The 25,537-nt window shown below is 38.2% G+C and overlaps 1 protein-coding gene across 14 annotated transcripts in view; it reads left to right on the top strand.

Moving 5' to 3' along the window:
• The window catches only part of ALMS1 (ALMS1 centrosome and basal body associated protein), a 229,282-nt gene that overhangs the window by 170,056 nt on the left and 33,689 nt on the right, over positions 1-25,537 (top strand). For all 14 annotated transcript variants that reach the window (XR_008522357.2, XR_008522360.1, XR_008522358.1 and 11 more), the window contains one exon: positions 8,298-9,460. Coding sequence is in view for 11 of the 14 variants with exons in the window: in XM_009237176.4 (XP_009235451.3) it covers positions 8,298-9,460 (1,163 nt within the window). In the remaining 3 variants the exon portion in view is untranslated. The remainder of the gene's footprint in view (positions 1-8,297; positions 9,461-25,537) is intronic.

Here is a 25,537-nt window from a genome sequence, read left to right as displayed (position 1 = left end):
GAGATGAAATTTTTTTTTTGTAAGTGAAGTTTAAAAACGCCTGGGAATAATACAAGTAATGAGGTTGATATAGGGTGTGTGTGGCTGTGTGTGTGTGTGTGTGTGTGTGCGTGCATGCATAAGCCTATATGGGTTAAACTTAAAAAAAAACCCTTTCCAAAAGACCATAGAACATTTTTTCATACAGCTTTATTCAGATATAATTTACCCATTTAAAATATGTAATTCAGGCTGGGCACAGTGGCTCATGTCTATAATCCCAGCACTTTGGGAGGCTGGGGTGGGTGGATCATTTGAGATCAGGAGTTCAGGACCAGCATGGTCAACATGGCGAAACCCCATCTCTACTGAAAATACAAAATATAGCCGGGCATGGCAGTGCATGCCGATAATCCCAGCTATTCAGGAGGCTGAGGCAGGAGAATCACTTGAACCTGGGAGGCAGAGGCGGCAGTGAGCCAAGATTGCGCCACTGCACTTCAGTCTGGACGACAGAGCAAGACTCCGTCTCAAAAAAAAAAAAAAAAATCAAATATGTAATTCAATGATTTTTACTGTATTCACAGATAAGTGCAATCAACCATCACCATAATCGATTTTAGAATATTTTCTTCAAAAAAGAAACCCTGAGACTTAAGCAAATACTGATCCACTTTTTGTCTCAGTAGATTTCCCTATTCTGGACTTTCATAGAAATGGGACCATTAAGTTGGGGATATAACATGAAATTTAGGGCCCGCCCATAATGAAAAATGTTAAAGGAAATTCCCATGTAAAGTAGGCTTCCAGTGGGCTACACTCTTACTATAAGAATAAAAGAGAAACACGTCCGTGTAGAAGGGGACAGTAAGAAAACTGCCTGTTTTAACCTTGATAATGAGTTTGGGGAGAGAAGACAAAATTTATCCTCAGAATTTATAACCACAAACTAGTGTTCACACAGGTTTACAGTCATTAATTTTGTACTGGTATAATTTATTATTGCAGTAAACTACATGTGTGTTCTAAAAAATCTCAAGCCCAGAATTTAATTAACAATGGCAGTAGGTTGGTATTGCAAACTCACATGCCTTTCGGATGCAAATGCACATCTGTCTGAAGAAACTTCAACCCAGACCTCAAAATATTCCCTAAAATACCAAGCTCATAGTCAAGGCACTATTAGTAGAAACAGTGTCAACAACAGGAAACAGAAGTGAGACCCACAGTGACAAATTTCCAGGATTCCTTGGCAAAATGCCTAATTCTCAGACTGGGACAGGAAATATATTAGATGAGCCTGAACCCTTTTGTGGTGCCAGAAAGTAAAGAAAAACAAAAAAATGCACAGGGATGGGGAATATGTCAATGGAACACAGGAACCAAGTAAAAAACTTCCCAGTGGCTAAAGCTGGGACAACTTCTGTAGTATAGCAATAGTATTGGATCATAACCAAAGTATAAAATAAATACCTATGAGTCCATACTGATACAAGTAAATGATTTAATAAATAAATGGGGGGAAATGACAAGTCTCCTGTGCAGAATTCTAAATAATGTATGTAGACATTCCACCATCAAGGAGGTAGAACATAACTCCCCACTCTTAACTAATGGGTTGCACATAGTAACTTCCTTCCAAAGAGTGTATTTTTATAGGAAGGAGGAAAAAGAGTAACTGTATAGTGAAGAATTCTGGCAAACATTGACTCAGCCAGGTCATCAAGATCATCATCAGCAGTGGTAAGTCATGTTGATAGTATGTACCTTAATATGTAATGAGAAATATATTTTAACTTTGAAATCTTTTTCCCAAAAACCCATAACCCCAGTCTAATGAGAAAAACATGAAACAAACTCAAATGAAGGACATTTATACTTGGCCAGTACTTCTCAAAACCGTCAGAGTCATGAAAAACAAGGGATGCCTAAGAAATTCTCACAGACCTAAGAGAAGCCTAAGGAGACATGATAATTAAATGTAATGTGGTATCTTGGATGGGATCTTGGAACAGAAAAAGGACAGTATGTACAAAACAAGACAACACAAATAAAGTATGGACTTTGGTTAATAATAATGTAACTTTACTGATTGATTCATTGTAATATATTGTATTAATGTAAGGTGTTAATAGGGGAAACTGGGTATGGGGTATAGGGAATCATCTGTACTGTTGTCACAGTTTTTCTGTAAATCCAAATTATTCTAAAATTAAAAGTTTATTTTAAATTAATGCATTCTGACATTAAAACAGGTGGATAGATAAATGATAAATAAGAAATTTCATCTTCTTAAAGGAAACACTTTACAGCTTCTCTTTGGCATAACCAATTTGCTGGCATTACTGCTCTTGCACTTTGGGGCTATTACTAACTACAGTTAGGGTTACTTGAACACAGGCACTGCAGTATCATGACAGTCACCCTGATAACCCAGACAGCTATGAAGTGCCTAAGGGGCAGGTAGTGTAAATGTATGGACATGCTGGATAAAGGGAGGATTCACATCCTAGGGTGGGATGGAGCAGGATGACAAGAGATTTCATCATACTACTCACAACGATGTGCGATTTAAAACTTATGAATTGTTTCTGGAATTTTCCATTAAATATTTTTGGACCATGGTTGACTATGGGTAAATGAAACCTTAGAAATCAAAACCACAGATAAGGGGGACTACTGTATTCACACCTAATGTGTGGGGTTTCCCCTCACATTAAGCAGTTCTGACACTGACAACCTGTACTTAGCACAGTCCCCACAGGTTATGGGTTCAGTCCCACAAGACTGCCCACCACTTCAGATACCAGTTGCATGGCTTGGCCTCCTATACTTCTGACCAACTAGCTCCAAATTGGGGTGGTGGGGAGAATCCCATGACCCCCTCCTCAGGTTTGGTAATTTGCTCGAATGGCTCAGAAAACCGGGAACATTTTCTTACATTTCCTGATTTTTTATAAAGGATATTTCAAAGGATATGCATGAACAACCAAATGAAGAGATACATGGGCAAGGTATAGGGAAGGTGCACAGAGCTTCCATGTCCTCTTTGGGCTTGCCATCCTCCCAGCTTCTCCTGTGTTCACCAGATGTGAAGCTCTTCAAACTCTGTCTGTTAGGGTTTTAATGGAGGTGCCATTACGTAGGCAATATTGATTAAATCATTGGCCATTGGTGATTGGCTCAACCTGCAGTCACTGTCCCCTCCCCAGAGATTGGGGGTTGGGGCTGGAAGTTCCAGCCCTCTAAACATATGGTTGTTCCCTTGGTAAACAGGCCCCCCATCCTAAGGGGCTTTCCAAAATTCACCTCATTAACGTAAACTCAAGTGCGATCAAAAGTGACTTGTTTTGAATAACAGACCCTCCTTGAACCTTTATCACTCGCTCCTGAACTGTTTCAAGAGCCAGGTACAAAAACCAAATGTCATGATAAAAGATGCCCCTATTGCTGTTATCATGTTTTCCTAAATGGAAATTACAAGAGTTTTAGTAGCTCTGGCCAGGAGCTAGGGATAAGGCAAAAATATGTATTTATTATATCACAGAATTACAATTTACAGGGTATTTAAATGAATTATACAGTGATAATAGTAGAAAGATGCTACTGGGACAAGAGACTGATAGATCAGTGAAAATACTTAAATACAGTGGGCACTTACTCTATGATAAAGGTGCCATTTCAGATCCATTTGTAAAAAGATGGATCATTCAACAAATAATGCCAAGATGCTTTGCTAGCCATGTGGAGTATTGTGAGAATTTTAAGTTGTAGCCCTACTTTACTCCTGTCACCAAAATGCAAGTATAAAAGATCCAAGTATAAAAAAGAGAGATCGTAAAAGTTCTGGTTATCTGACTTTTCTAATAAATTTGAGCAGAAGAAGGCTTTCAAGGTCTGACAAAATCTTGGCGTCATAAAGCCAAAGATTTGATAAATGTATATATTAAAATTAAAGTGTCTTCATGGTAGAAAATATCATAATGAAAAATCAATTTATAAATGAAAAATGGGAAAACAATTTTAAAAAATTGAGAAACTGAGAAAAGGGGCTAATTTTCTTACTATGCAAAGAGCTTTTTACAAATCAATGACAGCGTAAAAGGAAAACAAAGGATCTGAACGAAAAGTTTATAGTAAAAGAAATGCAAATAGCCATTAAAGATATGAAGAAATACTTAACTGTCTTAATAAAGAATGTACTAAACCACAAATTTTGTTTCACCTGTTATAATAGCACAGATGAAAAGATTTGATTATCCTTAGTGTTGTTGAGTACATGGGGAAACATTCATGTACTCTTATACGACTATTATTAGAAGTACAAATTTGTTGCAACATTTTTGAAAGTGTGGAACAATTGGATGATATCTAACTAATGTTGAAATAAATATTCCCTTTTCACCCAGACTTCCATTTAAGGGAATTACAGATACACAGATAAGGTTGTACCCAGAAAAATAAAATAAAGTTACACATAAACACACAGACAAATGTTCACTGCAGCATGCTTTGGAAGAATAAACTATTGAAAACAACCTAAATATTTAGTTAAATTTTGGTAAAGTAAATCAGTTTAATATAAAATGTTTGTAGATGCACAAAATCTTGCTTTGAACAAGTAGTTTACTTGGCAGGAGTTTTTCTATAAGAAAACTTGTTTAATATTGGTTGTCACCAGAAAGTGGAACTAGGAAATTCAGAGATAACCGGGAGAACTTTACTTTTCATATTAAATTTGTCTGCATTATTTGAATATTTTGCATGTTTAATTTTAAAAGTCTGCAGTTCTAGGCATGAAGGAAATATTTAAAAATAAATGAAAAGCAGTAAATGATATTTTCAGTGTACTTTTATTTATTCGGGGAGAATTTTGCAAATGTTACGCATAAAATTAATTCCATTATCAGAAGTAAATAACTACTTAAACTTATTTGACCTTTACTCTTAACACAGTGCCATGAGATGATGATGATTATCGAATCCTGTTGTTCTATAAAGTCCTTTATACTTACGGAATTCAGCTTGCTGCTGCTGCTTTTTTTTTTTTGAGATGAAGTCTCGCTGTGTCACCCAGGCTGGAGTGCAGTGGCACGATCTTGACTTACTGCAACCTCCACCTTCTGGGTTCAAGCAGTTCTCCTTCAGCCACCACAGTAGCTGGGATTGCACGTGTGCGCCACCACACCTGGCTAATTTTTGTATTTTTAGTAGAGATGGGGTTTCACCATGTTGGCCAGGCTGGTCTTGAACTCCTGACCTCAAGTAAGCTACCCCCATTGGCCTTCCAAAGTGCTGGGATTACAGGCATGAGCCACCGTGCCCAGCCTTCAGCTTGCTTGTTTTCTACTATTCTCTCTGTATTTTACTTCAGTCCCAGACTGGGAAGACTATGTTCATTGAAAATACTGATATTAGGGAATAAACATTTTAGAGCAATGTTATCTATTTCCTGATTGTTTTACTTACTGCTTTAATGAATTCTAGATAGCCCTTCAAATTTTTGCTTTATTTATCCTGTTGCCAAGGTATCCTTCCTGAAATACAGCCATAATTATGTTACTCCCCTGTTCAAAATGGTATACTGGCTCTTCATTTCTTTTAAGAATAAAATTTAAAGTTCTTGGCCTAGTGTTCCAGGCCCTGTAGAATTTGGCCCCAAATAACCTTTGCTACCTTACTTTCCTCTGCTTTATAAATGAAATAAGCCATACATACTGCATATTTGCACTCTCCCTTATTGCATCAGTGCTTTCCTACTTTTATGCTTTTGCTCATGCTATTTGATGAAGCAGGGGAAAGGCCAGCATGATTGAGGTATAGTTATCAGGAAGAGTGGTACAAAATGAGGAAGAAAAGTTATGTATACTTGTACTTCTTGTTAAGGAGTTTGGGCTTTGTTCTCAGTGTAAGAGAAGGTCATTGAAAATTGCTAAATAGAAAATGACAAGTCCAGCTTACATTTTTAAAAGACTGCTTTGACCACTATTTGACGAATAGATTGGAAAAGTACAAGAAGGGACAGGAGACCTACTAGAGACTTGCAGTATTGTGACAGGAAATAGAAATAGATGTGTGATTGTTTGGTGAAGGATTAATGACAGGAACAGGAAGAGGAGAGAGTTGGAACTATCAAGAATAACTCCCAGATTTTGGTTTGGGCAGTAGGATGATGTGCCATTTACAGAGATGTGGAAGACTAGGGGAGGTACAGTTGTCAAGGAGGCTAGAATAGAGCTCAGTTAGATGGCTGTGACATCCAAGTGGATATATCCTGTATATAGTTGGAACTCAAGAAAAATCATAGCTTGAAATGTAAATTTGAAAATAAGTAACAGCATGAAAATGGTACTAAAAGCCACAGGGAGAGATGAGATTACCTAGAAAGAGAATATAGAATGAGAACATTTCCTGGAATTGGCCATACATTGAGGTCATTGATCATATTAGCAAGAGCAGTTTTAGTCCAGGAGTATGGCTGTACTCTGCAGTAATTTGAAGAGGGAATTGGGGTAGGGAGAGAGGTAAAGGAGAGGAAAATAGGTTCCTCTTTAGAAGCTTGGCTATGAAGAGGAGCAGAGAAGTGGGCCAGTACCTGAAGAAAGATGTGAGGATTTTCTAAACATACATACTGAATGATGTTTTCAAGCCATTGGAAATGATCCAGTAGTAGAGAGGGAGAACCTGAAAGATAGAAGAGAGATATGATAGGGAAAGGAAGCAAGGTCTGGAAGGGAAGATGACTTGGGCTCCAGAGCAGCAGTGGAGGAACTTGCCTTTAAAAGAATGGGAGAGGTGGTGCTGTCTCTGAATCCAGAAAGGTTATGGGAGCAGGTGGATTGGCATAGGTGGCAGCCGCCTCAGGACATCCACAGAAAGTGATCCCTCAGCCCAGAACGTTCTTCTGCCTGTTTGTTTGTTTAGCTCTCATTTTTCACATCTCATCCTCCTCAGAGAAGTCTTCTCTAGCTACCGTTTCCCAGTTAAATTTCTGTTATATCAGCTTGTTTTTGTTCTTTGTAGCCCCTAATTTAGAATTATATATTTGTTTGTATTTGTTCAGTGCAGAAGCTGCAGTCTCAAGAACCTGTAGAATCTAAATGAAATCTCCCAATTTTTAAATGTTGCTAGATAATTCTAAAATTGTATAGTCTACATACTTTAGGTATAAATGCAGGCCCTGTGTGTCCCACTGTACTCTGGGGAAGTCCGTAGGGATTCCTAGAGTATAGAGTATTTCATGAAAACTCTGCTTGCCAGTAATCTATAATGTGGGTAAAAAGGATCCCATCATTGCATGTGTGTATCTTTGTTTCTGCCCATGATGTAGAACTCTAAAACAGTGTTTTGATGTCATATCAGAGATTAGAATTAGGGTTTATGATTGTGTCTTAGCTCATTCCTGCTGCTGTAACAAAATTCTACAGATCTAAGATCAAGGCACCAGCAGACTGGGTGTCTGGTGAGAGCCCAGTCTCTGCTTCCAAAATGGTGTCTTGTTGCTTTGTCCTCACACGGTGGAAGGCAGGGAAAGGCCAAACAGGAGCCTTCAGGCCAAAGGGCACTAATCCCATTCATGAAGGTGGAGCCTTCATGACCTAATCACCTCCTACCTAATACTATTATATTGAGGATTATGTTTCAACATGAATTTTAGAGGGACGCAAACATTCAAACCATAGAAAATTATATTACATCTAAAAATGCCTTTTTTATATAAAGTGATGGTTGTCAAAAAGTGAAGATAGAAAGTGGTAAATTTTATGTGTTTTTTACCACAATAAAAAAAAATTTGGAAAAAAAGTCAAGTGGTCCACAGAAAAGGAATTTCAAAGGGCTCTAAAACATGTAAAAAGGGTTTTTAAAAAAATTTATCCATTTAATTACTGATTATGAGAATGAAGTGTCAGGTTTCTTAGCTGAATATGGGGTTACCAATATCTATCAGGTTTAATAGGATTAATTTTAAAAAAAACAGATGCAGAGCATATATCATAACACCCTACACAGAACAGGTGGTAAATACATATAGCAGTTGCTTTTATGATCTGGAGAACTGAAGTGCCTTCCTCAAGGTCACATAGCCTGTCAGTGACAGAGCCCAGGCCAAAATTCATGTCTCTTAAACTTTTACTGTACCAGTGAGGCTACTAAGAACAAGGCATGAGTCTTTTGTGCAGGCAGTGAATTTTCTGATACCTTATATAAACTGTTCTTTCCTTTAGTCTTTGTTCTATATCTAAAGAATTGTGAATAGTATTTCTAAACAGAATGCTAATTTTTTAAGTTCTTTCAAAATCTTTTTTTCTCCTTTTCAGAGTCCGAATGTCATTCAGAATTTGAAAATACTACCCGTTCTGTCTTCAGGTCAGCAAAGTTTTACATTCATCATCCCGTACACCTACCAAATGATCAAGATATTTGCCATGAATCTTTGGGAAAGAGTGTTTTCATGAGACATTCTTGGAAAGATTTATTTCAGCATCATCCAGACAAACATAGAGAACACATTTGTCTTCCTCTTCCTTATCAAAACATGGACAAGACTAAGACAGATTATACCAGAATAAAGAGCCTCAGCATTAATGTGAATTTGGGAAACAAAGAAGTGATGGATACTACTAAAAGTCAAGCTAGAGATTATCCAAAATATAATGGACAAATTAATGATCCAAAAAAGGATCAGAAGGTCACCCCAGAGCAAACAACTCAGCACACTGTGAGTTTGAATGAACTGTGGAACAAGTATCGGGAGCGACAGAGGCAACAGAGACAGCCCGAGTTGGGTGACAGGAAAGAACTGTCCTTGGTGGACCGACTTGATCGTTTGGCTAAAATTCTTCAGAATCCAATCACACATTCTCTCCAGGTCTCAGAAAGTACACATGATGATAGCAGAGGGGAACGAAGTGTGAAGGAATGGAGTGGTAGACAACAGCAGAGAAATAAGCTTCAGAAAAAGAAGCGGTTTAAAAGCCTAGAGAAAAGCCATAAAAACACAGGAGAGCTTAAAAAAAGCAAGGTACTTTCTCATCATCCAGCTGGGAGGTCTAATCAAATTAAAATTGAACAGATTAAATTTGATAAATATATTCTGAGTAGACAGCCAGGTTTTAATTATATAAGCAACACTTCTTCGGATTGTCGGCCCTCAGAGGAGAGTGAGCTGCTCACAGATACTACCACCAACATCCTTTCCAGCACCACTTCTCTTGTCGAATCAGATATATTGACGCAAACAGATAGAGAGGTGGCTCTGCACGAAAGGAGTAGCTCTGTTTCCACTATTGACACTGCCCGGTTGATTCAAGCTTTTGGCCATGAAAGAGTATGCTTGTCACCCAGACGAATTAAATTATATAGCAGCATCACCAACCAGCAGAGGAGATACCTTGAGAAGCGGAGCAAACACAGCAAGAAAGTGTTGAATACAGGTCATCCCCTAGTGACTTCTGAGCACACCAGAAGGAGACACATCCAGGTACATGGCTACAAATTCCATCTGGCAATGTGACTGCCCTCTTCATGGACTTTTTAGTTAAGCTTTGCACACAGGTGAAAAAATCAAGCCATTTGCCCTTTCCTCTCTATACCATTTCTTACCAACTGGAAAAGAGTGAGAAAGTGTAGTACAGTGCTATTGTGAGTTGTCATTATTTTCATCAACATTCATTTACGAATTACCTTTTGAATGAAGGGCTTTGCTGCTAGATCCTTCAGAATCTGCAAAGTTTACCCCCGAAATGGGGGAGGTTTGAGGTTAGAATGATCTCTATCCTGAACAATATTGCCGGGTTTATGTTTATTTGGGTTTTTTTTTTTAATTTATTCCTCTCTGTCTTTCAAGAAATATATTTGAGGTTCTTTTAAACACACACACAGACAAACACATAAATAATACAGGTTTGTTGTTGTTGTTTTTTTGTAATCGAAGAAGTTGATTTTAAAAATTGAAGCTGGGGTGAGCTACAATATGATTTTTTAAAAATGAGTAAATAAGGAATTGTGAATAATGAAAGACAAGTCAAAGCCAGAAGGAAGATAAATAAGCCTTGTGGATGTGGTTGCTAGAAAAGAGCTACAAATTTGGCTTATGTTTTCTAGCACTTAGTGTTGCTAGAATTTTGTGATCAATTACATTCATTTTTTAATATAAAAAGAACAAAATTTTTAGAAACATTACAGATATTTCTGATACAGAGACCTAAGATAAATTTCTCTCATCTGTCTTCTTAAAGAAGGCACCACAGTGCAACAAAGAGTATCCTCCTATAAGGCCATTATCACATTCCTTAGTTTAGGGTGTTAATAAGGGAGATCTCAAGGGGTCAATAAATGTAGGCCATTGCTTTAACCCAAGAGGAAGATTTCAAATATCACTAGACATGCTCTCCAAAGAAGGATGCTTGCAAAATGGTTCAGTGGAGTATGGAACGAAAAATATTTGAATTTATATTCATTTTTCCCAACTTTTTAAAATTTATATTTTTGTGTATATTTTATGAGTACAGTAGTGACATAACATATAAATATCTATTTTGACAATTTGTGCTAAAAAAATTTTTGTCAGTAAGATTACATGATCAAAAGAAATTGGAGACCACTGGTCTAGAGAAAGGGAGGCATGAGATGTTCAGACAATTTATTATAAATATTATTTCTCATCATTGAGCTTTTGGCAGTGTTTACATATATAAATAATAGAGTATGCTTTTTCCTAAAGTAAGTGAAGAATTGGGAATGGTACAGAGTAAGGCTTTTGTTCCATAGGGGAAATAGATAAATGGATCCAGGAGAGGGTTTGTGTGTGTGTAGTAAAATACACGTGACATAAAGTTTACAGTTTTGATCATTTTCAAGTATACAATTCTGTGGCATTGAGTATATTCACAGTGTTTTACAACCATCACCACTATCTATTTCCAGAAATTTTTTATTAACCCAGTGGAAACCCTGTACCCATTAAGCAGTGACTCTCTGTTCTCTCTTCTCACCAGCCCCTGGCAACCAGTAATCTATTTTCTGTCTCTGAGGATTTTCCTATTCCGGTTGTTTCATATAAATGGAATCATTTAATATATGACCTTAGTATCAGGCTTTTCTCTCTTAGACATAGTGTTTTGAATATTCATCCATGACATAACATGTATCAATACTTCATTGCTTTTTATAGCTGAGTATTATTCCATTGCATGTATATACCACATTTTGTTTAGCCATTCATTTGTTGATTTGGGTTGTTTCCACTTTTTGGTTATTGTGAATAGAACTGATATAGAACATTTGCGTACACCTGTCCGCAATTCTTTTGGGTATATATCTAGGAATGGAAATGCTGGGCCATATGGTAATTCTGTGGATTAGCTTATTGAGGAACTGCCAGACTATTCCATAGTACCTGCACCATTTTGCATTCCCATCAGCAGTGTATAAGGGTTCCTCCAACCCTCCTCCTTTTTACCACAGCGACTGCTTTAGTTTATATTCGCACCAGCAGTTCACAAGGGTTTCAATTTTATTGCATCCTCGCCAACACTTATTTTCTATTTTTTAATGTATAAACTAGCCATCCTATTGGGTGTGAGTTAGTATCATTGTGGTTTTGATTTGCATTTCCCTAATGATTATTCATGTTGCACATCTTTTTATGTGCTTATTTAACCATTTGTATATCTTCTTTTGAAAAATGTCTTTTCAAGTCATTTGGCCATTTTAAATCTGGCCGTTTGATTTTTTGGTTTTTGAGTTGTCAGGATTTTCTATATATTCTGGATATTGATCTCTTATTAGATACATGATCTGCAAATATTTTCTCCCATTTTGTAGGTTGCCTCTTTCACAATCACTCTGTTGACCGTGTCTTCTGACATACAGAAGTTTTAAATTTTGATGTCCAATTTAGCTATTTTTTTTTTGTTTCTTATGCTTTTGGTGTCATATCTTAGAAATATTTGCCAAATCCAGTGTCATGAAAGTTTTCTTCTTAAGAGTTTAATAATTTTAGCTTTTACTTTTAGGTCTTTGATCCATTTTGAGTTAATTTTTGTGTATGGTGTAAGATAAGGGTCCACCTTCATTCTTCTGCATGTGAATATCCCGTTTTCTCAACATCATTTGTTGAAAAGACTTTGTTTTTTCCTCATTGAATGTTCTTGGCACTCTTGCCAAAAATGGTTTAGCCATATATGTGAGGGTTTTTATCTGGGCTCTCTGTTCTATTATGTTAGTCTGTATATCTCTCTTTATGCCAATACTGCACTGTTTTGATTTACTGTATATTTATAATGAGTTTTGAAAGCAGGTAGTGTGAAACCTGTAACTTAGTTCTTTTTTCAAAATTATTTTGGCTATTCAGGGTCCCTTGAGATTTCATGAATTTTAGTAAATATTTTATTGTTTTTAATACTATCATATGTGCAATTTCTTTCTTAATTTCATTTTTGGATTATTCATTGCTAATGTATAGGTACATAAATAATTTTTACATACTGATCTTGTATCTTGCAGCTTTGCTGAATTTATTAACTCTTTTTTGGTGTGGATTTTTAAGGATCCCTAGGATTTCATGTTGAGGAAGTTCCCTTCTTTTTCTATTTTGATGAGTGTTTTTGTCATCAAAGCATTTTGGTGTTTGCTAAATTCTTCAGTATCTATTGAGATTACTAGTTTTTTCTTTTTCTTTTTCTTTTTTTTTTTTTTTGAGACGGAGTTTCGCTCTTGTTGCCCAGGCTGGAGTGCGATGGCATGATCTCAGCTCACTGCAACCTCTGCCTCCTGGGTTCAACCAATTCTCCTGCTTCAGCCTCCCGAGTAGCTGGGATTACAGGTGCCTGACACCATGCTCAGCTATTTTTTTGGATTTTTAGTAGAGACAGGATTTCACCATGTTGGCCAGGCTGGTCTCAAACCCCTGACCTCAGGTGATCCACCCTCACCTCGGTCTCCCAAAGTGCTGGGATTACAGGCATGAGCCATGGTGCCTGGCCTGTTTTTTTCTTTTATTCTGTGAATATGGTGTATATTTATTGATAATCATATTTTGAACCAACTTTACATTCCTGAGATCATAAAATTCTATTCATATGCTGCTGGATTCAGTTTATTAGAATTTGAAGAGGACTTTTTACATCTATGTTCACAAGGAATATTGGTCTATAGTTTTTTTGTGATGTCTTTACTGCCTTTATATCAGGGTGCTACTGGCCTTATAGAATGAGAAAGTTTTCCCACCCCTTGGTTTTTGATAATGAGTTTGAGAAGGATTAATGTTAATGATTGATGTTAATTCTTTAAATGTTTGGTAGAATTCACCAGTAAAGCCATCTGGTCCTGTGTTTTTCTTTGGGGAAATTTTTATTTCATTACTGATTCAGTGTCTTTTAAGTCTATTTAGATTTTGTTTCTTCTTGAGTCAGTTTCTGTAGTTTGTGTTTCTAGAAATTTGTTTATCTTTTTTTTTTAAAGTCTGTTTCATTTATCTCCATTGAATCTACATTATCACTTCTGCTTGATTTGGATTTAGTTTGTTTTTTTTTTTCTTCTCATTTCTTATGATTCTAAGTTAGGTTATTCATTTGGGATTATTATTTAATGTAGGCATTTGTAGCTATAAATGTCTCTTTGAGCCTTGCTTTTGTAGGTAAGTTCTGCCTTCATTGCTTGCCGTAAGTTTTGGTATGTTTTGTCTTCTTTTTCATTCAAAGTGTTTGCTGATTTCTTCTTTGACCATTGGGTGTTTAGGACAGTGTTGTTTAATTTCTACCTGTGAATTCCCCACCTTTCTTTGTTATTGATTTCTGGTTTTACTCCATTGTGATCAGAGAATATATTTTGTATTATTTCAATCTTTCATTTATGACCTTGAGAATTTGACCTTGAGCATATGATCTGTCCTTGAGAATTTCACATGCATTTGAGAAGAATGTGGGAGGAGCCAAGATGGCCGAATAGGAACAGCTCCGGTCTACAGCTCCCAGCGCGAGCGACGCAGAAGACGGGTGATTTCTGCATTTCCATCTGAGGTACCGTGTTCATCTCACTAGGGAGTGCCAGACAGTGGGCGCAGGTCAGTGGGTGACTGCACCGTACGCCAGCCAAAGCAGGGGCGAGGCACTGCCTCACACGGGAAGTGCAAGGGGTCAGGGAGTTCCCTTTCCAGGGGTGACAGACGGCACCTGGAAAATCGGGCCACTCCCACCCGAATACTGTGCTTTTCCGACGGGCTTAGGAAACGGTGCACCAGGAGAGTATAGCCCGCACCTGGCTCACAGGGTCCTACGCCCACGGAGTCTCGCTGATTGCTAGCACAGCAGTCTGAGATCAAACAGCAAGTCGGCAGCGAGGCTGGGGGAGGGGCGCCCGCCATTGCCCAGGCTCGCTTAGGTAAACAAAGCAGCCTGGAAGCTTGAACTGGGTGGAGCCCACCACAGCTCACGGAGGCCTGCCTTTCTCTGTAGGCTCCACCTCTGGGGGCAGGGCACAGACAAACAAAAAGACAGCAGTAACCTCTGCAGACTTAAATGTCCCTGTCTGACACCTTTGAGGAGAGCAGTGGTTCTTTCAGCATGCAGCTGGAGATCTGAGAACGGGCAGACTGCCTCCTCAAGTGGGTCCCTGACCCCTGACCCCCGAGCAGCCTAACTGGGAGGCACCCCCCAGCAGGGGCAGACTGACACCTCACACGGCCGGCCAGGTACTCCAACAGACCTGCAGCTGAGGGTCCTGTCTGTTAGAAGGAAAACTAACAGAAAGGACATCCACACCAAAAACCCATCTGTACATCACCATCATCAAAGACCAAAAGTAGATAAAACCACAAAGATGGGAAAAAAACAGAGCAGAAAAACTGGAAACTCTAAAAAGCAGAGTACCTCTCCTCCTCCAAAGGAACGCAGTTCCTCACCAGCAACGGAACAAAGCTGGACGGAGAATGACTTTGACGAGCTGAGAGAAGAAGGCTTCAGACGATCAAATTACTCCGAGCTACGGGAGGATATTCAAACCAAAGGCAAAGAAGTTGAAAACTTTGAAAAAAATTTAGAAGAATGTATAACTAGAATAACCAATACAGAGAAGTGCTTAAAGGAGCTGATGGAGCTGAAAACCAAGGCTCGAGAACTACGTGAAGAATGCAGAAGCCTCAGGAGCCGATGCGATCAAATGGAAGAAAGGGTATCAGCCCTGGAAGATGAAATGAATGAAATGAAGCGAGAAGGGAAGTTTCGAGAAAAAAGAATAAAAAGAAACGAGCAAAGCCTCCAAGAAATGTGGGACTATGTGAAAAGACCAAATCTACGTCTGATTGGTGTACCTGAAAGTGACGGGGAGAATGGAAACAAGTTGGAAAACACTCTGCAGGATATTATCCAGGAGAACTTCCCCAATCTAGCAAGGGAGGCCAACATTCAGATTCAGGAAATACAGAGAACGCCACAAAGATACTCCTCGAGAAGACCAACTCCAAGACACATAATTGTCAGATTCACCAAAGTTGAAATGAAGGAAAAAATGTTAAGGGCAGCCAGAGAGAAAGGTCGGCTTACCATCAAAGGGAAGCCCATCAGACTAACAGCGGATCTCTCGGCAGAAACCCTACAAGCCAGAAGAGAGTGGGGGCCAATATTCAACATTCTTAAAGAAAAGAATTTTCAACCCAGAATTTCATATCCAGACAAACTAAGCTTCATAAGTGAAGGAGAAATAAAATCCTTTACAGACAAGCAAATGCTGAGAGATTTTGTCACCACCAGGCCTGCCCTAAAAGAGCTCCTGAAGGAAGCGCTAAACATGGAAAGGCCCAACCGGTACCAGCCACTGCAAAATCATACCGAAATGTAAAGACCATCGAGACTAGGAAGAGACTGCATCAACTAACGAGCAAAATAACCAGCTAACATCATAATGACAGGATCAGGTTCACACATAACAATATTAACTTTAAATGTAAATGGACTAAATGCTCCAATTAAAAGACACAGACTGGCAAATTGGATAAAGACTCAAGACCCATCAGTGTGCTGTATTCAGGAAACCCATCTCACGTGCAGAGACACACTTAGGCTCAGAATAAAAGGATGGAGGAAGATCTACCAAGCAAATGGAAAACAAAAAAAGGCAGGGGTTGCAATCCTAGTCTCTGATAAAACAGACTTTAAACCAACAAAGATCAAAAGAGACAAGGCCATTACATAATGGTAAAGGGATTAATTCAACAAGAAGAGCTAACTATCCTAAATATATATGCACCCAATACAGGAGCACCCAGATTCACAAAGCAAGTCCTGAGTGACCTACAAAGAGACTTAGACTCCCACACATTAATAATGGGAGACTTTAACACCCCACTGTCAACATTAGACAGATCAACGAGACAGAAAGTCAACAAGGATACCCAGGAATTGAACTCAGCTCTGCACCAAGCGGACCTAATAGACATCTACAGAACTCTCCACCCCAAATCAACAGAATATACATTTTCTTCAGCACCACACCACACCTATTCCAAAATTGACCATATACTTGGAAGTAAAGCTCTCCTCAATAAATGTAAAAGAACAGGAATTATTACAAACTATCTCTCAGATCACAGTGCAATCAAGCTAGAACTCAGGATTAAGAATCTCACTCAAAACCGCTCAACTACGTGGAAACTGAACAACCTGCTCCTGAATGACTACTGGGTACATAACGAAATGAAGGCAGAAGTAAAGATGTTCTTTGAAACCAACGAGAACCAAGACACAACATACCAGAATCTCTGGGACACATTCAAAGCAGTGTGTAGAGGGAAATTTATAGCACTAAATGCCCACAAGAGAAAGCAGGAAAGATCCAAAATTGACACCCTAACATCACAATTAAAAGAACTAGAAAAGCAAGAGCAAACACATTCAAAAGCTAGCAGAAGGCAAGAAATAACTAAAATCAGAGCAGAACTGAAGGAAATAGAGACAGGAAAAACCCTTCAAAAAATTAATGAATCCAGGAGCTGGTTTTTTGAAAGGATCAACAAAATTGATAGACCGCTAGCAAGATTAATAAAGAAAAAAGAAGAATCAAGTAGATGCAATAAAAAATGATAAAGGGGATATCACCACCGATCCCACAGAAATACAAACTACCATCAGAGAATATTACAAACACCTCTACGCAAATAAACTAGAAAATCTAGAAGAAATGGATAAATTCCTCAACACATACACCCTCCCAAGACTAAACCAGGAAGAAGTTGAATCTCTGAATAGACCAATAACAGGAGCTGAAATTGTGGCAATAATCAATAGCTTACCAACCAAAAAAAGTCCAGGACCACATGGGTTCACAGCCGAATTCTACCAGAGGTACAAGGAGGAGCTGGTACCATACCTTCTGAAACTATTCCAATCAATAGAAAAAGAGGGAATCCTCCCTAACTCATTTTATGAGGCCAGCATCATCCTGATACCAAAGCCCCTGGCAGAGACACAACAAAAAAAGAGAATTTTAGACCAATATCCTTGATGAACATTGGTGCAAAAATCCTCAATAAAATACTGGCAAACAGAATGAAGCAGCACATCAAAAAGCTTATCCACCATGATCAAGTGGGCTTCATCCCTGGGATGCAAGGCTGGTTCAATATACGCAAATCAATAAATGTAATCCAGCATATAAACAGAACCAAAGACAAAAACCACAAGATTATCTCAATAGATGCAGAAAAGGCCTTTGACAAAATTCAACAACCTTTCATGCTAAAAACTCTCAATAAATTAGGTATTGATGGGACGTATCTCAAAATAATAAGAGCTATTTATGACAAACCCACAGCCAATATCATACTGAATGGGCAAAAACTGGAAGCATTCCCTTTGAAAACTGGCACAAGACAGGGATGCCCTCTCTCACCACTTCTATTCAACATAGTGTTGGAAGTTCTGGCCAGGGCAATTAGGCAAGAGAAGGAAATCAAGGGTATTCAATTAGGAAAAGAGGAAGTCAAATTGTCCCTGTTTGCAGATGACATGATAGTATATCTAGAAAACCCCATTGTCTCAGCCCAAAATCTCCTTAAGCTGATAAGCAACTTCAGCAAAGTCTCAGGATACAAAATCAATGTACAAAAATCACAAGCATTCTTATACATCAATAACAGACAAACAGAGAGCCAAATTATGAGTGAACTCCCATTCACAATTGCTTCAAAGAGAATAAAATACCTAGGAATCCAACTTACAAGGGATGTGAAGGACCTCTTCAAGGAGAACTACAAACCACTGCTCAAGGAAATAAAAGAGGATACAAACAAATGGAAGAACATTCCATGCTCATGGGTAGGAAGAATCAATATCGTGAAAATGGCCATCCTTCCCAAGGTAATTTACAGATTCAATGCCATCCCCATCAAGCTACCAATGACTTTCTTCACAGAATTGGAAAAAACTACTTTAAAGTTCATATGGAACCAAAAAAGAGCCCGCATCGCCAAGTCAATCCTAAGCCAAAAGAACAAAGCTGGAGGCATCACGCTACCTGACTTCAAACTATACTACAAGGCTACAGTAACCAAAACAGCATGGTACTGGTACCAAAACAGAGATATAGATCAATGGAACAGAACAGAGCCGTCAGAAATAATGCCACATATCTACAACTATCTGATCTTTGACAAACCTGAGAAAAACAAGAAATGGGGAAAGGATTACCTATTTAATAAATGGTGCTGGGAAAACTGGCTAGCCATATGTAGAAAGCTGAAACTGGATCCCTTCCTTACACCTTATACAAAAATCAATTCAAGATGGATTAAAGACTTAAATGTTAGACCTAAAACCATAAAAACCCTAGAAGAAAACCTAGGCAATACCATTCAGGACATAGGCATGGGCAAGGACTTCATGTCTAAAACACCAAAAGCAATGGCAACAAAAGCCAAAATTGACAAATGGGATCTCATTAAACTCAAGAGCTTCTGCACAGCAAAAGAAACTACCATCAGAGTGAACAGGCAACCTACAAAATGGGAGAACATTTTCGCAACCTACTCATCTGACAAAGGGCTAATATCCAGAATCTACAATGAACTCCAACAAATTTACAAGAAAAAAACAAACAACCCCATCAAAAAGTGGGCGAAGGACATGAACAGACACTTCTCAAAAGAAGACATTTATGCAGCCAAAAAACACATGAAAAAATGCTCACCATCACTGGCCATCAGAGAAATGCAAATCAAAACCACAATGAGATACCATCTCACACCAGTTAGAATGGCAATCATTAAAAAGTCAGGAAACAACAGGTGCTGGAGAGGATGTGGAGAAACAGGAACACTTTTACACTGTTGGTGGGACTGTAAACTAGTTCAACCCTTGTGGAAGTCAGTGTGGCGATTCCTCAGGGATCTAGAACTAGAAATTCCATTCGACCCAGCCATCCCATTACTGGGTATATACCCAAAGGACTATAAATCATGCTGCTATAAAGACACATGCACACATATGTTTATTGCGGCATTATTCACAATAGCAAAGACTTGGAACCAACCCAAATGTCCAACAATGATAGACTGGATTAAGAAAATGTGGCACATATACACCATGGAATACTATGCAGCCATAAAAAATGATGAGTTCATGTCCTTTGTAGGGACATGGATGAAATTGGAAATCATCATTCTCAGTAAACTATCGCAAGAACAAAAAACCAAACACCGCATATTCTCACTCATAGGTGGGAATTGAACAATGAGAACACATGGACACAGGAAGGGGAACATCACACTTTGGGGACTGTTGTGGGGTGGGGGGAGGGGGGAGGGATAGCATTGGGAGATATACCTAATGCTAGATGACGAGTTGGTGGGTGCAGCGCACCAGCATGGCACATGTATACATATGTAACTTACCTGCACGTTGCGCACATGTACCATAGAGCCTAAAGTATAATAATAATAATAATAATAATTAAAAAAAGAAAAAAGAAAAAAAAAGAAGAATGTGTATTCTGTTGCTGTTTGGAGTGTTCTCTATTGTGTTATGTCTAGCTGGTTTATAATGTTGTTCAGTTCCTCTATTTCCTTATCAGTCTTTTGTCCAGTTTTTCTATGGCTATCAGAAGTGGATTATTGAAGTTTCCAGCTATTACTGTGGAACTATTTCTCCATTGAAATCTGTCAGTTTTTTGCTTCATATATTTTAGGGCTGTGTTGTCAGATGTGTGTATGTTCATAGTTGTTATATCCTCTTCATGGATTGATCCTTTTATCAGTACAAAATCCTCTTTTTGTCTCTTGTAACAATTTTTAATGTAAAGTCTGTTTTGTCTGATATTAGGGTAACTACCCCAGCTCTCTTTTGGGTAACTATTTGCATGAAATACCTTTTTTATCCTTTTAATTTCTAACTCTTTGTGTCTTTGGATGTAAAGCAAGTCTCTTTTAGACATAACATAGATGGTCATTTTTTATCATCGATTCTCCCCTCTCTGGCTTTTAATTGGCGCGTATAATCCATTTACATTTAATATCATAAGAAAGGACTTACTTTCCCTGTGTTGTTTGTTTTCTTTATGTCATATCTTTTTTGTTTTTCATTTCTACTGCCTTCTCTGTATCTAATTGATTTTTTGTAGTGTACCAGTTTTATTCCTTTTTCATTTCTTTTTTTTTTTTTTTTTAACATTTCATAGTTATTTTCTTACAGGTTACATTGAGGATTACAATTAATATCTTAAACATATAACAACCTGATATGAAATAAAACCAACTTAGCTTCAATAATATACAAACACTGTTGTTAATACATCTCTATTCTTCCCCTTAACTTTAATGATACATAAAAACTGTGAGTAGACATCTCCATCCCTTCCTCTTTAATTGTTATAGTCACAGACTACATCTTAATTTTGTTCCCACTAAAATAGATTTATAATTATTTTATGCATTCGTTTTTCAAATCAGATAAGGAAAAAGGGAAGAGTTACAAACCAGAAGTATAATAGGGACTTTATTTTTACCTATGTAATTGTCTTACCCTTATTTCTTATGCCTTATATCTATGTATATGCCTTAAGCCTTATTTCTATGTATAACTTCAAGGTATTGTCAAGTGTCCTTTCATTTCACCTTGGAGTACTCTCTTTATCATTCCTTATAGGGAAGGTCTACTTGTAACAAATTTACTTTTGTTTATCTGGGAATGTCTTTAATTTCTCCTTTATTCTTTTTTTTTTTTTTTTTTTTTTGAGACGGAGTCGGCCTGGGCTGTAGTGCAATGGCACAATCTAAGCTCACTGCAACCTCTACCTTCCGGGTTCCAGCAGTTCTCCTGCCTCGACCTCCCAAGTAGCTGAGATTACAGGTGTCTGCCACCACGCCTGGGTAATTTTTGTATTTTTAGTAGAGACGGGTTTTCACCATGTTGGCCAGGCTGGTCTTGAACTCACGACCTCAGGTGATCCACCTGCCTTGACCTCCCAAAGTGCTAGGATTACAGGCATGAGCCACTGTACCTGGACTTTTTTTTTTTTTCTTTTTAAGACAGAGTCTTACTCTGTCGCCCAGGCTGGAGTATAGTGGCGCGATCTTGGCTCACTGCAACCTCCACCTCCCGGGTTCAAGTGATTCTTCTGCCTCAGCCTCCTAAGTAGCTGGGATTACAGGTGCACACCACCACACCCAGCTAATTTTTGTATTTTGGTAGAGACGTGGTTTCACCGTGTTGGCCAGGCTGGTCTTGAACTCCTGACCTCAGGTGAGCCACCCACTTCAGCCTCCCAGAGTCTCCTTTATTCTTAAAGTTTTGCTGGAGATAGATTTCTTGTCTTACACTTTTTATCTTTCATCATTTCAAATATGTCATTTCACTGCCTATTGTCTTCCATGGTTTCTGGCGAGAAATTAGCAATTAATCTTACCGAGGATCCCTTCTGTGCTTGCCCTTACTCTTACTGCTTTCAAGATTCTCTGTCTTTGGCTTTGACATTTGCATTGTAACATGTCTCAGTGTGGCTGTCTTTCAGTTTATCCTACTAGGAGTTCATTGAGCTACTTAGATGTTTAGATTCATGTTTTCCCCTTATCAAATTGGAGGAGTTTCCAACCATTATTTCTCCAAATATTCTTTCTGCCCCTTTCTTTCTCTATTCTTTTGGGATTCCTAACATGCATCTGTTGGTAAGTTTGATGGTGTCCTACAAGTCTCTTAAGCTCTGTTCATTTTTCTTCATTCTGTTTTCTTTCATTTTCTATTTTTTTAGAGTAGGGTTTCGCACTATCTCCCAGACTGGAGTACAGTGATGTAATCATAGCTCACTGCGACCTGGAACTCTGGGCTCAAGAAATCTTTCTGCCTCAGCTTCCTGAGTAGCTGGGACTACAAGGCATGCACCACCACACTCATCGCATTCTGTTTTCTTTCTGTCCCTCAGAGTACGTAATTTTATTTCACCTATCTTCACCTATCTTCAAGTTCACTGATCTTTCATCTGTGTGATCAAATCTGGTATTGAACTGCTCTAGTGAATTTTTCATTTTAGCTCTTGTACTTTTCAGCTTCATATTTTCTATTTGATTCCTCTTTGTCTTCATTGATATTCTCTTTGTTGTGACATTGTTCTGCTCATTTCCTTTAGTTCCTTATCCATGGTTTCCTTTAGCTCTTTGAGCACATTTAAAACGGTTGATTTAAAGCTTTTGCCTAGTAACTCTACTGTGTGTTCTTCCTAAGTGACAATTTCTATTTATTTCTCTCCTCTAACCCATGAATGGGCCATACTTTCTTGTTGCTTTTCATGCCTCATAGTGTTTTGTTAAAATTTTGACATTTTGAATATTATGATGTGATAACTCTGGACATCAGATTTTCCTCCCCTTCTTTAGGGTTTGTAGTTACTGCTTGTTGTAAGTTAAACTTGTTGGTTTATTTAGTGACTTTTCTAAATTATGTTTGTGACGACTGTACTCTTTGTTGGTGTGTGATATTTCTGTTCCTTTAGCTCAGTAGCTAGCTACTTGTTTGATAGAGATTTTCTTAATGCCTGGGGCCAAAAAAAGCAAAAGAAAAAAGAAAATTCCCCAAGTCTTTGCAGATTTTCTGCATTCAGACACTCCTTCAATGCTTAGCCAGGCCATTCACAACTCTGCCTTAGCCTTGCTTCCTACTTGTACTGAGCCTAAAGATCAGCCAGTGGTGGAAGCGTCTGGTCTTCTCAGGTCTTTTCTGACATGCATCTTGCTCTGTGCATGCACTTTCTAGTTTCCCTGGTATACATGGGAAATTTTCCAAGCCCTTATGCCCCAAAGATTCTCAGTTTTTCTTTCCTGCTTTTAGTATGTCTATTGTTTCCCTTGAACTGTTAATTTTTGCTCCAGGCAGTAGTGCCTTGTTCATTTGGTTTTCAATATTTTCAAGGAACATTCTTCCTCTATAAAACTACTTTTTCACTCTAAGAGAGTTACGTTAGGTGAAACTAAGGCAGGTCCCTTGTGTCAGTCCATGGTTAATACTCAGACATGTCAAAACAAACACAATTCCTTGGGAACAAGGTACTACTCCATGCTCTCTTTGGGAGCAGGTACCTACATCAGGACCAAGGGCTGCCATCTTTAAGACCACCATGCTAGGTAAGGGGATAGCAGAAAGCTAAGTTAAAATGCTACAAAGTTCTTCTACCTTGTGCTGATGGCCTTTCTCCTGGTTTAGCAAACACTTGGTTACTATAAACCTTTGACTATCTTCCAAAGTTCAGATAAGGTTGGTTTTGACAGTTTTCCGTATTTTTTGGTGTTTCTAGAGAGGGCACTGTCTCCCTTGGAGGTCTCTACTCTACCATTTTTGCTTGTTGTTCCCAGGTGGAGTTGTGTGTCTCCCTGACCATCAAAATAACTAGAGTGACATCAATATAAGGGTACGTGATGGGCATTCTTTTTTCTTTTTTTTTGAGATGTAGTCTCTATTGCCCAGCCTGGAGTGGCACAATCTCAGCTCACTGCAACCTCTGCCTCCTGGGTTCAAGTGATTCTTCTGCCTCAGCCTACCGAATAGCTGGGACTACAGGTGTGCACCACCATGCTTGGCTAATTTTTTGTATTTTAGTAGAGACAGGGTTTCACCATGTTGGTCAGGATGGTCTTGATCTCCTGACCTCGTGATCTGTCCGCCTTGGCCTCCCAAAATGCTGGGATTACAGGCGTGAGCCACTGCGCCCAGCCTGTGTTACATTTTTAATATATATGCCTTTGATTTTACTTCATCCAGTACAGTTTTTTTGAAATTTGCATTTGCAGTATTGCTCTTTGCCCATCCTTTTAGCCTTTTTGAGTCACTTTACTCAAGTGTTAGTAACATCTGAATTTAACTTTTTTCCCACCCAAACTGAAGGTCTCTCTTTTGAAACAAATTTATTCCATTTAAGTTTATTGTTGTAAATATGTTTGGTTTAAATTTTATTATTTTGACTTTTTTTTCATTCTGATATATTTATTAAATAAAGGTTTGTTCAACTAAATTTCATTTCAATGTAAGGAGAGGGGTGAATTTCTTGTGCATGGTAAGAAACACATACCAAAAAATTCCCTTCTTAACTGTTCTTAAGTGTAAAAGTCAATAATGTTAAATGTATTCACACTATGTTGAAACCAATCTCCAGAACTTTTTCATATTGCAAACCTGAAACTCTATACCCATTGAACAACAACTGCCCTTGTCCCCCGCCCCCAGCTCCTGGTAACCACTATTCTGCTTCCTGTCTATGAATTTGACTACCTTAGATACCTCATATGAGTGTAATCACACAGATTTGTCTTTTTGTGACTTATTTCACTTAGCATAAGATCTTAAAGATTCATCCATGTTGTAGCATGTTAAAGGATTTCCTCCCCTTTTAATTCTGTATAATATTCTACTGTTTACATATACCACATTTTGTTTATCTATATTCATTGATGGACATTTGGGTTGTTTCCACCTTTTAGCTATGGTGAATAGTGCTGCTGTGAACATGGGTATGTAAATGTCTTTTTGAGACCTTGCTTTCAATTCTTTGGGCTACATACCCAGAAGGATTGCCAGATCATATAGTAGTTCTATTTTTAACTTTTTGAGGAGCCTCAACACTGTTTTCCATAGTGGTTGTGCCATTTTGCAATGCCACCAACAGTGTACAAGGGTTCTAATTTCTTTACATCCTTACCAACACTTGTTTTTTGTTTTTTTTTTGTAGTAGCCATCCTCATGGGTGTGAGGTAATATTGTTTTGATTTGCATTGCTCTTATGCTTAGTGATACTGAGCATTTTTTTTATATGCTTTTTGGCCATTTGTATGTCATCTTTAGAGAAATGTCTATTCAAGTCCACTTTTCCTTTTTTTTTTAGAGGCGGGGTCTCGTTTTGTCCAGGCTGGTCTTGAACTCCTGGGATCAAGCAGTCTTTCCCCATTGACCTCCCAAAGTGCTGGGATTATAGGCATGAGCCACCACACCTGGCCTGCCCATTTTTTAGTTAGGTTATTCGATTTTTGTTGTTGTTGTTACGACTGCTTTATATTTTCTGTATGTTAACCCCTTCTCAGATACATGAT

This window comes from Pongo abelii, chromosome 12 (genome assembly GCF_028885655.2).
Source record: "Pongo abelii isolate AG06213 chromosome 12, NHGRI_mPonAbe1-v2.0_pri, whole genome shotgun sequence".
Lineage (NCBI taxonomy): Eukaryota > Metazoa > Chordata > Mammalia > Primates > Hominidae > Pongo > Pongo abelii.
The sequence above is the reverse complement of the archived record's forward strand: the minus strand, read 5'-3'. Positions and strand labels throughout refer to the sequence as shown.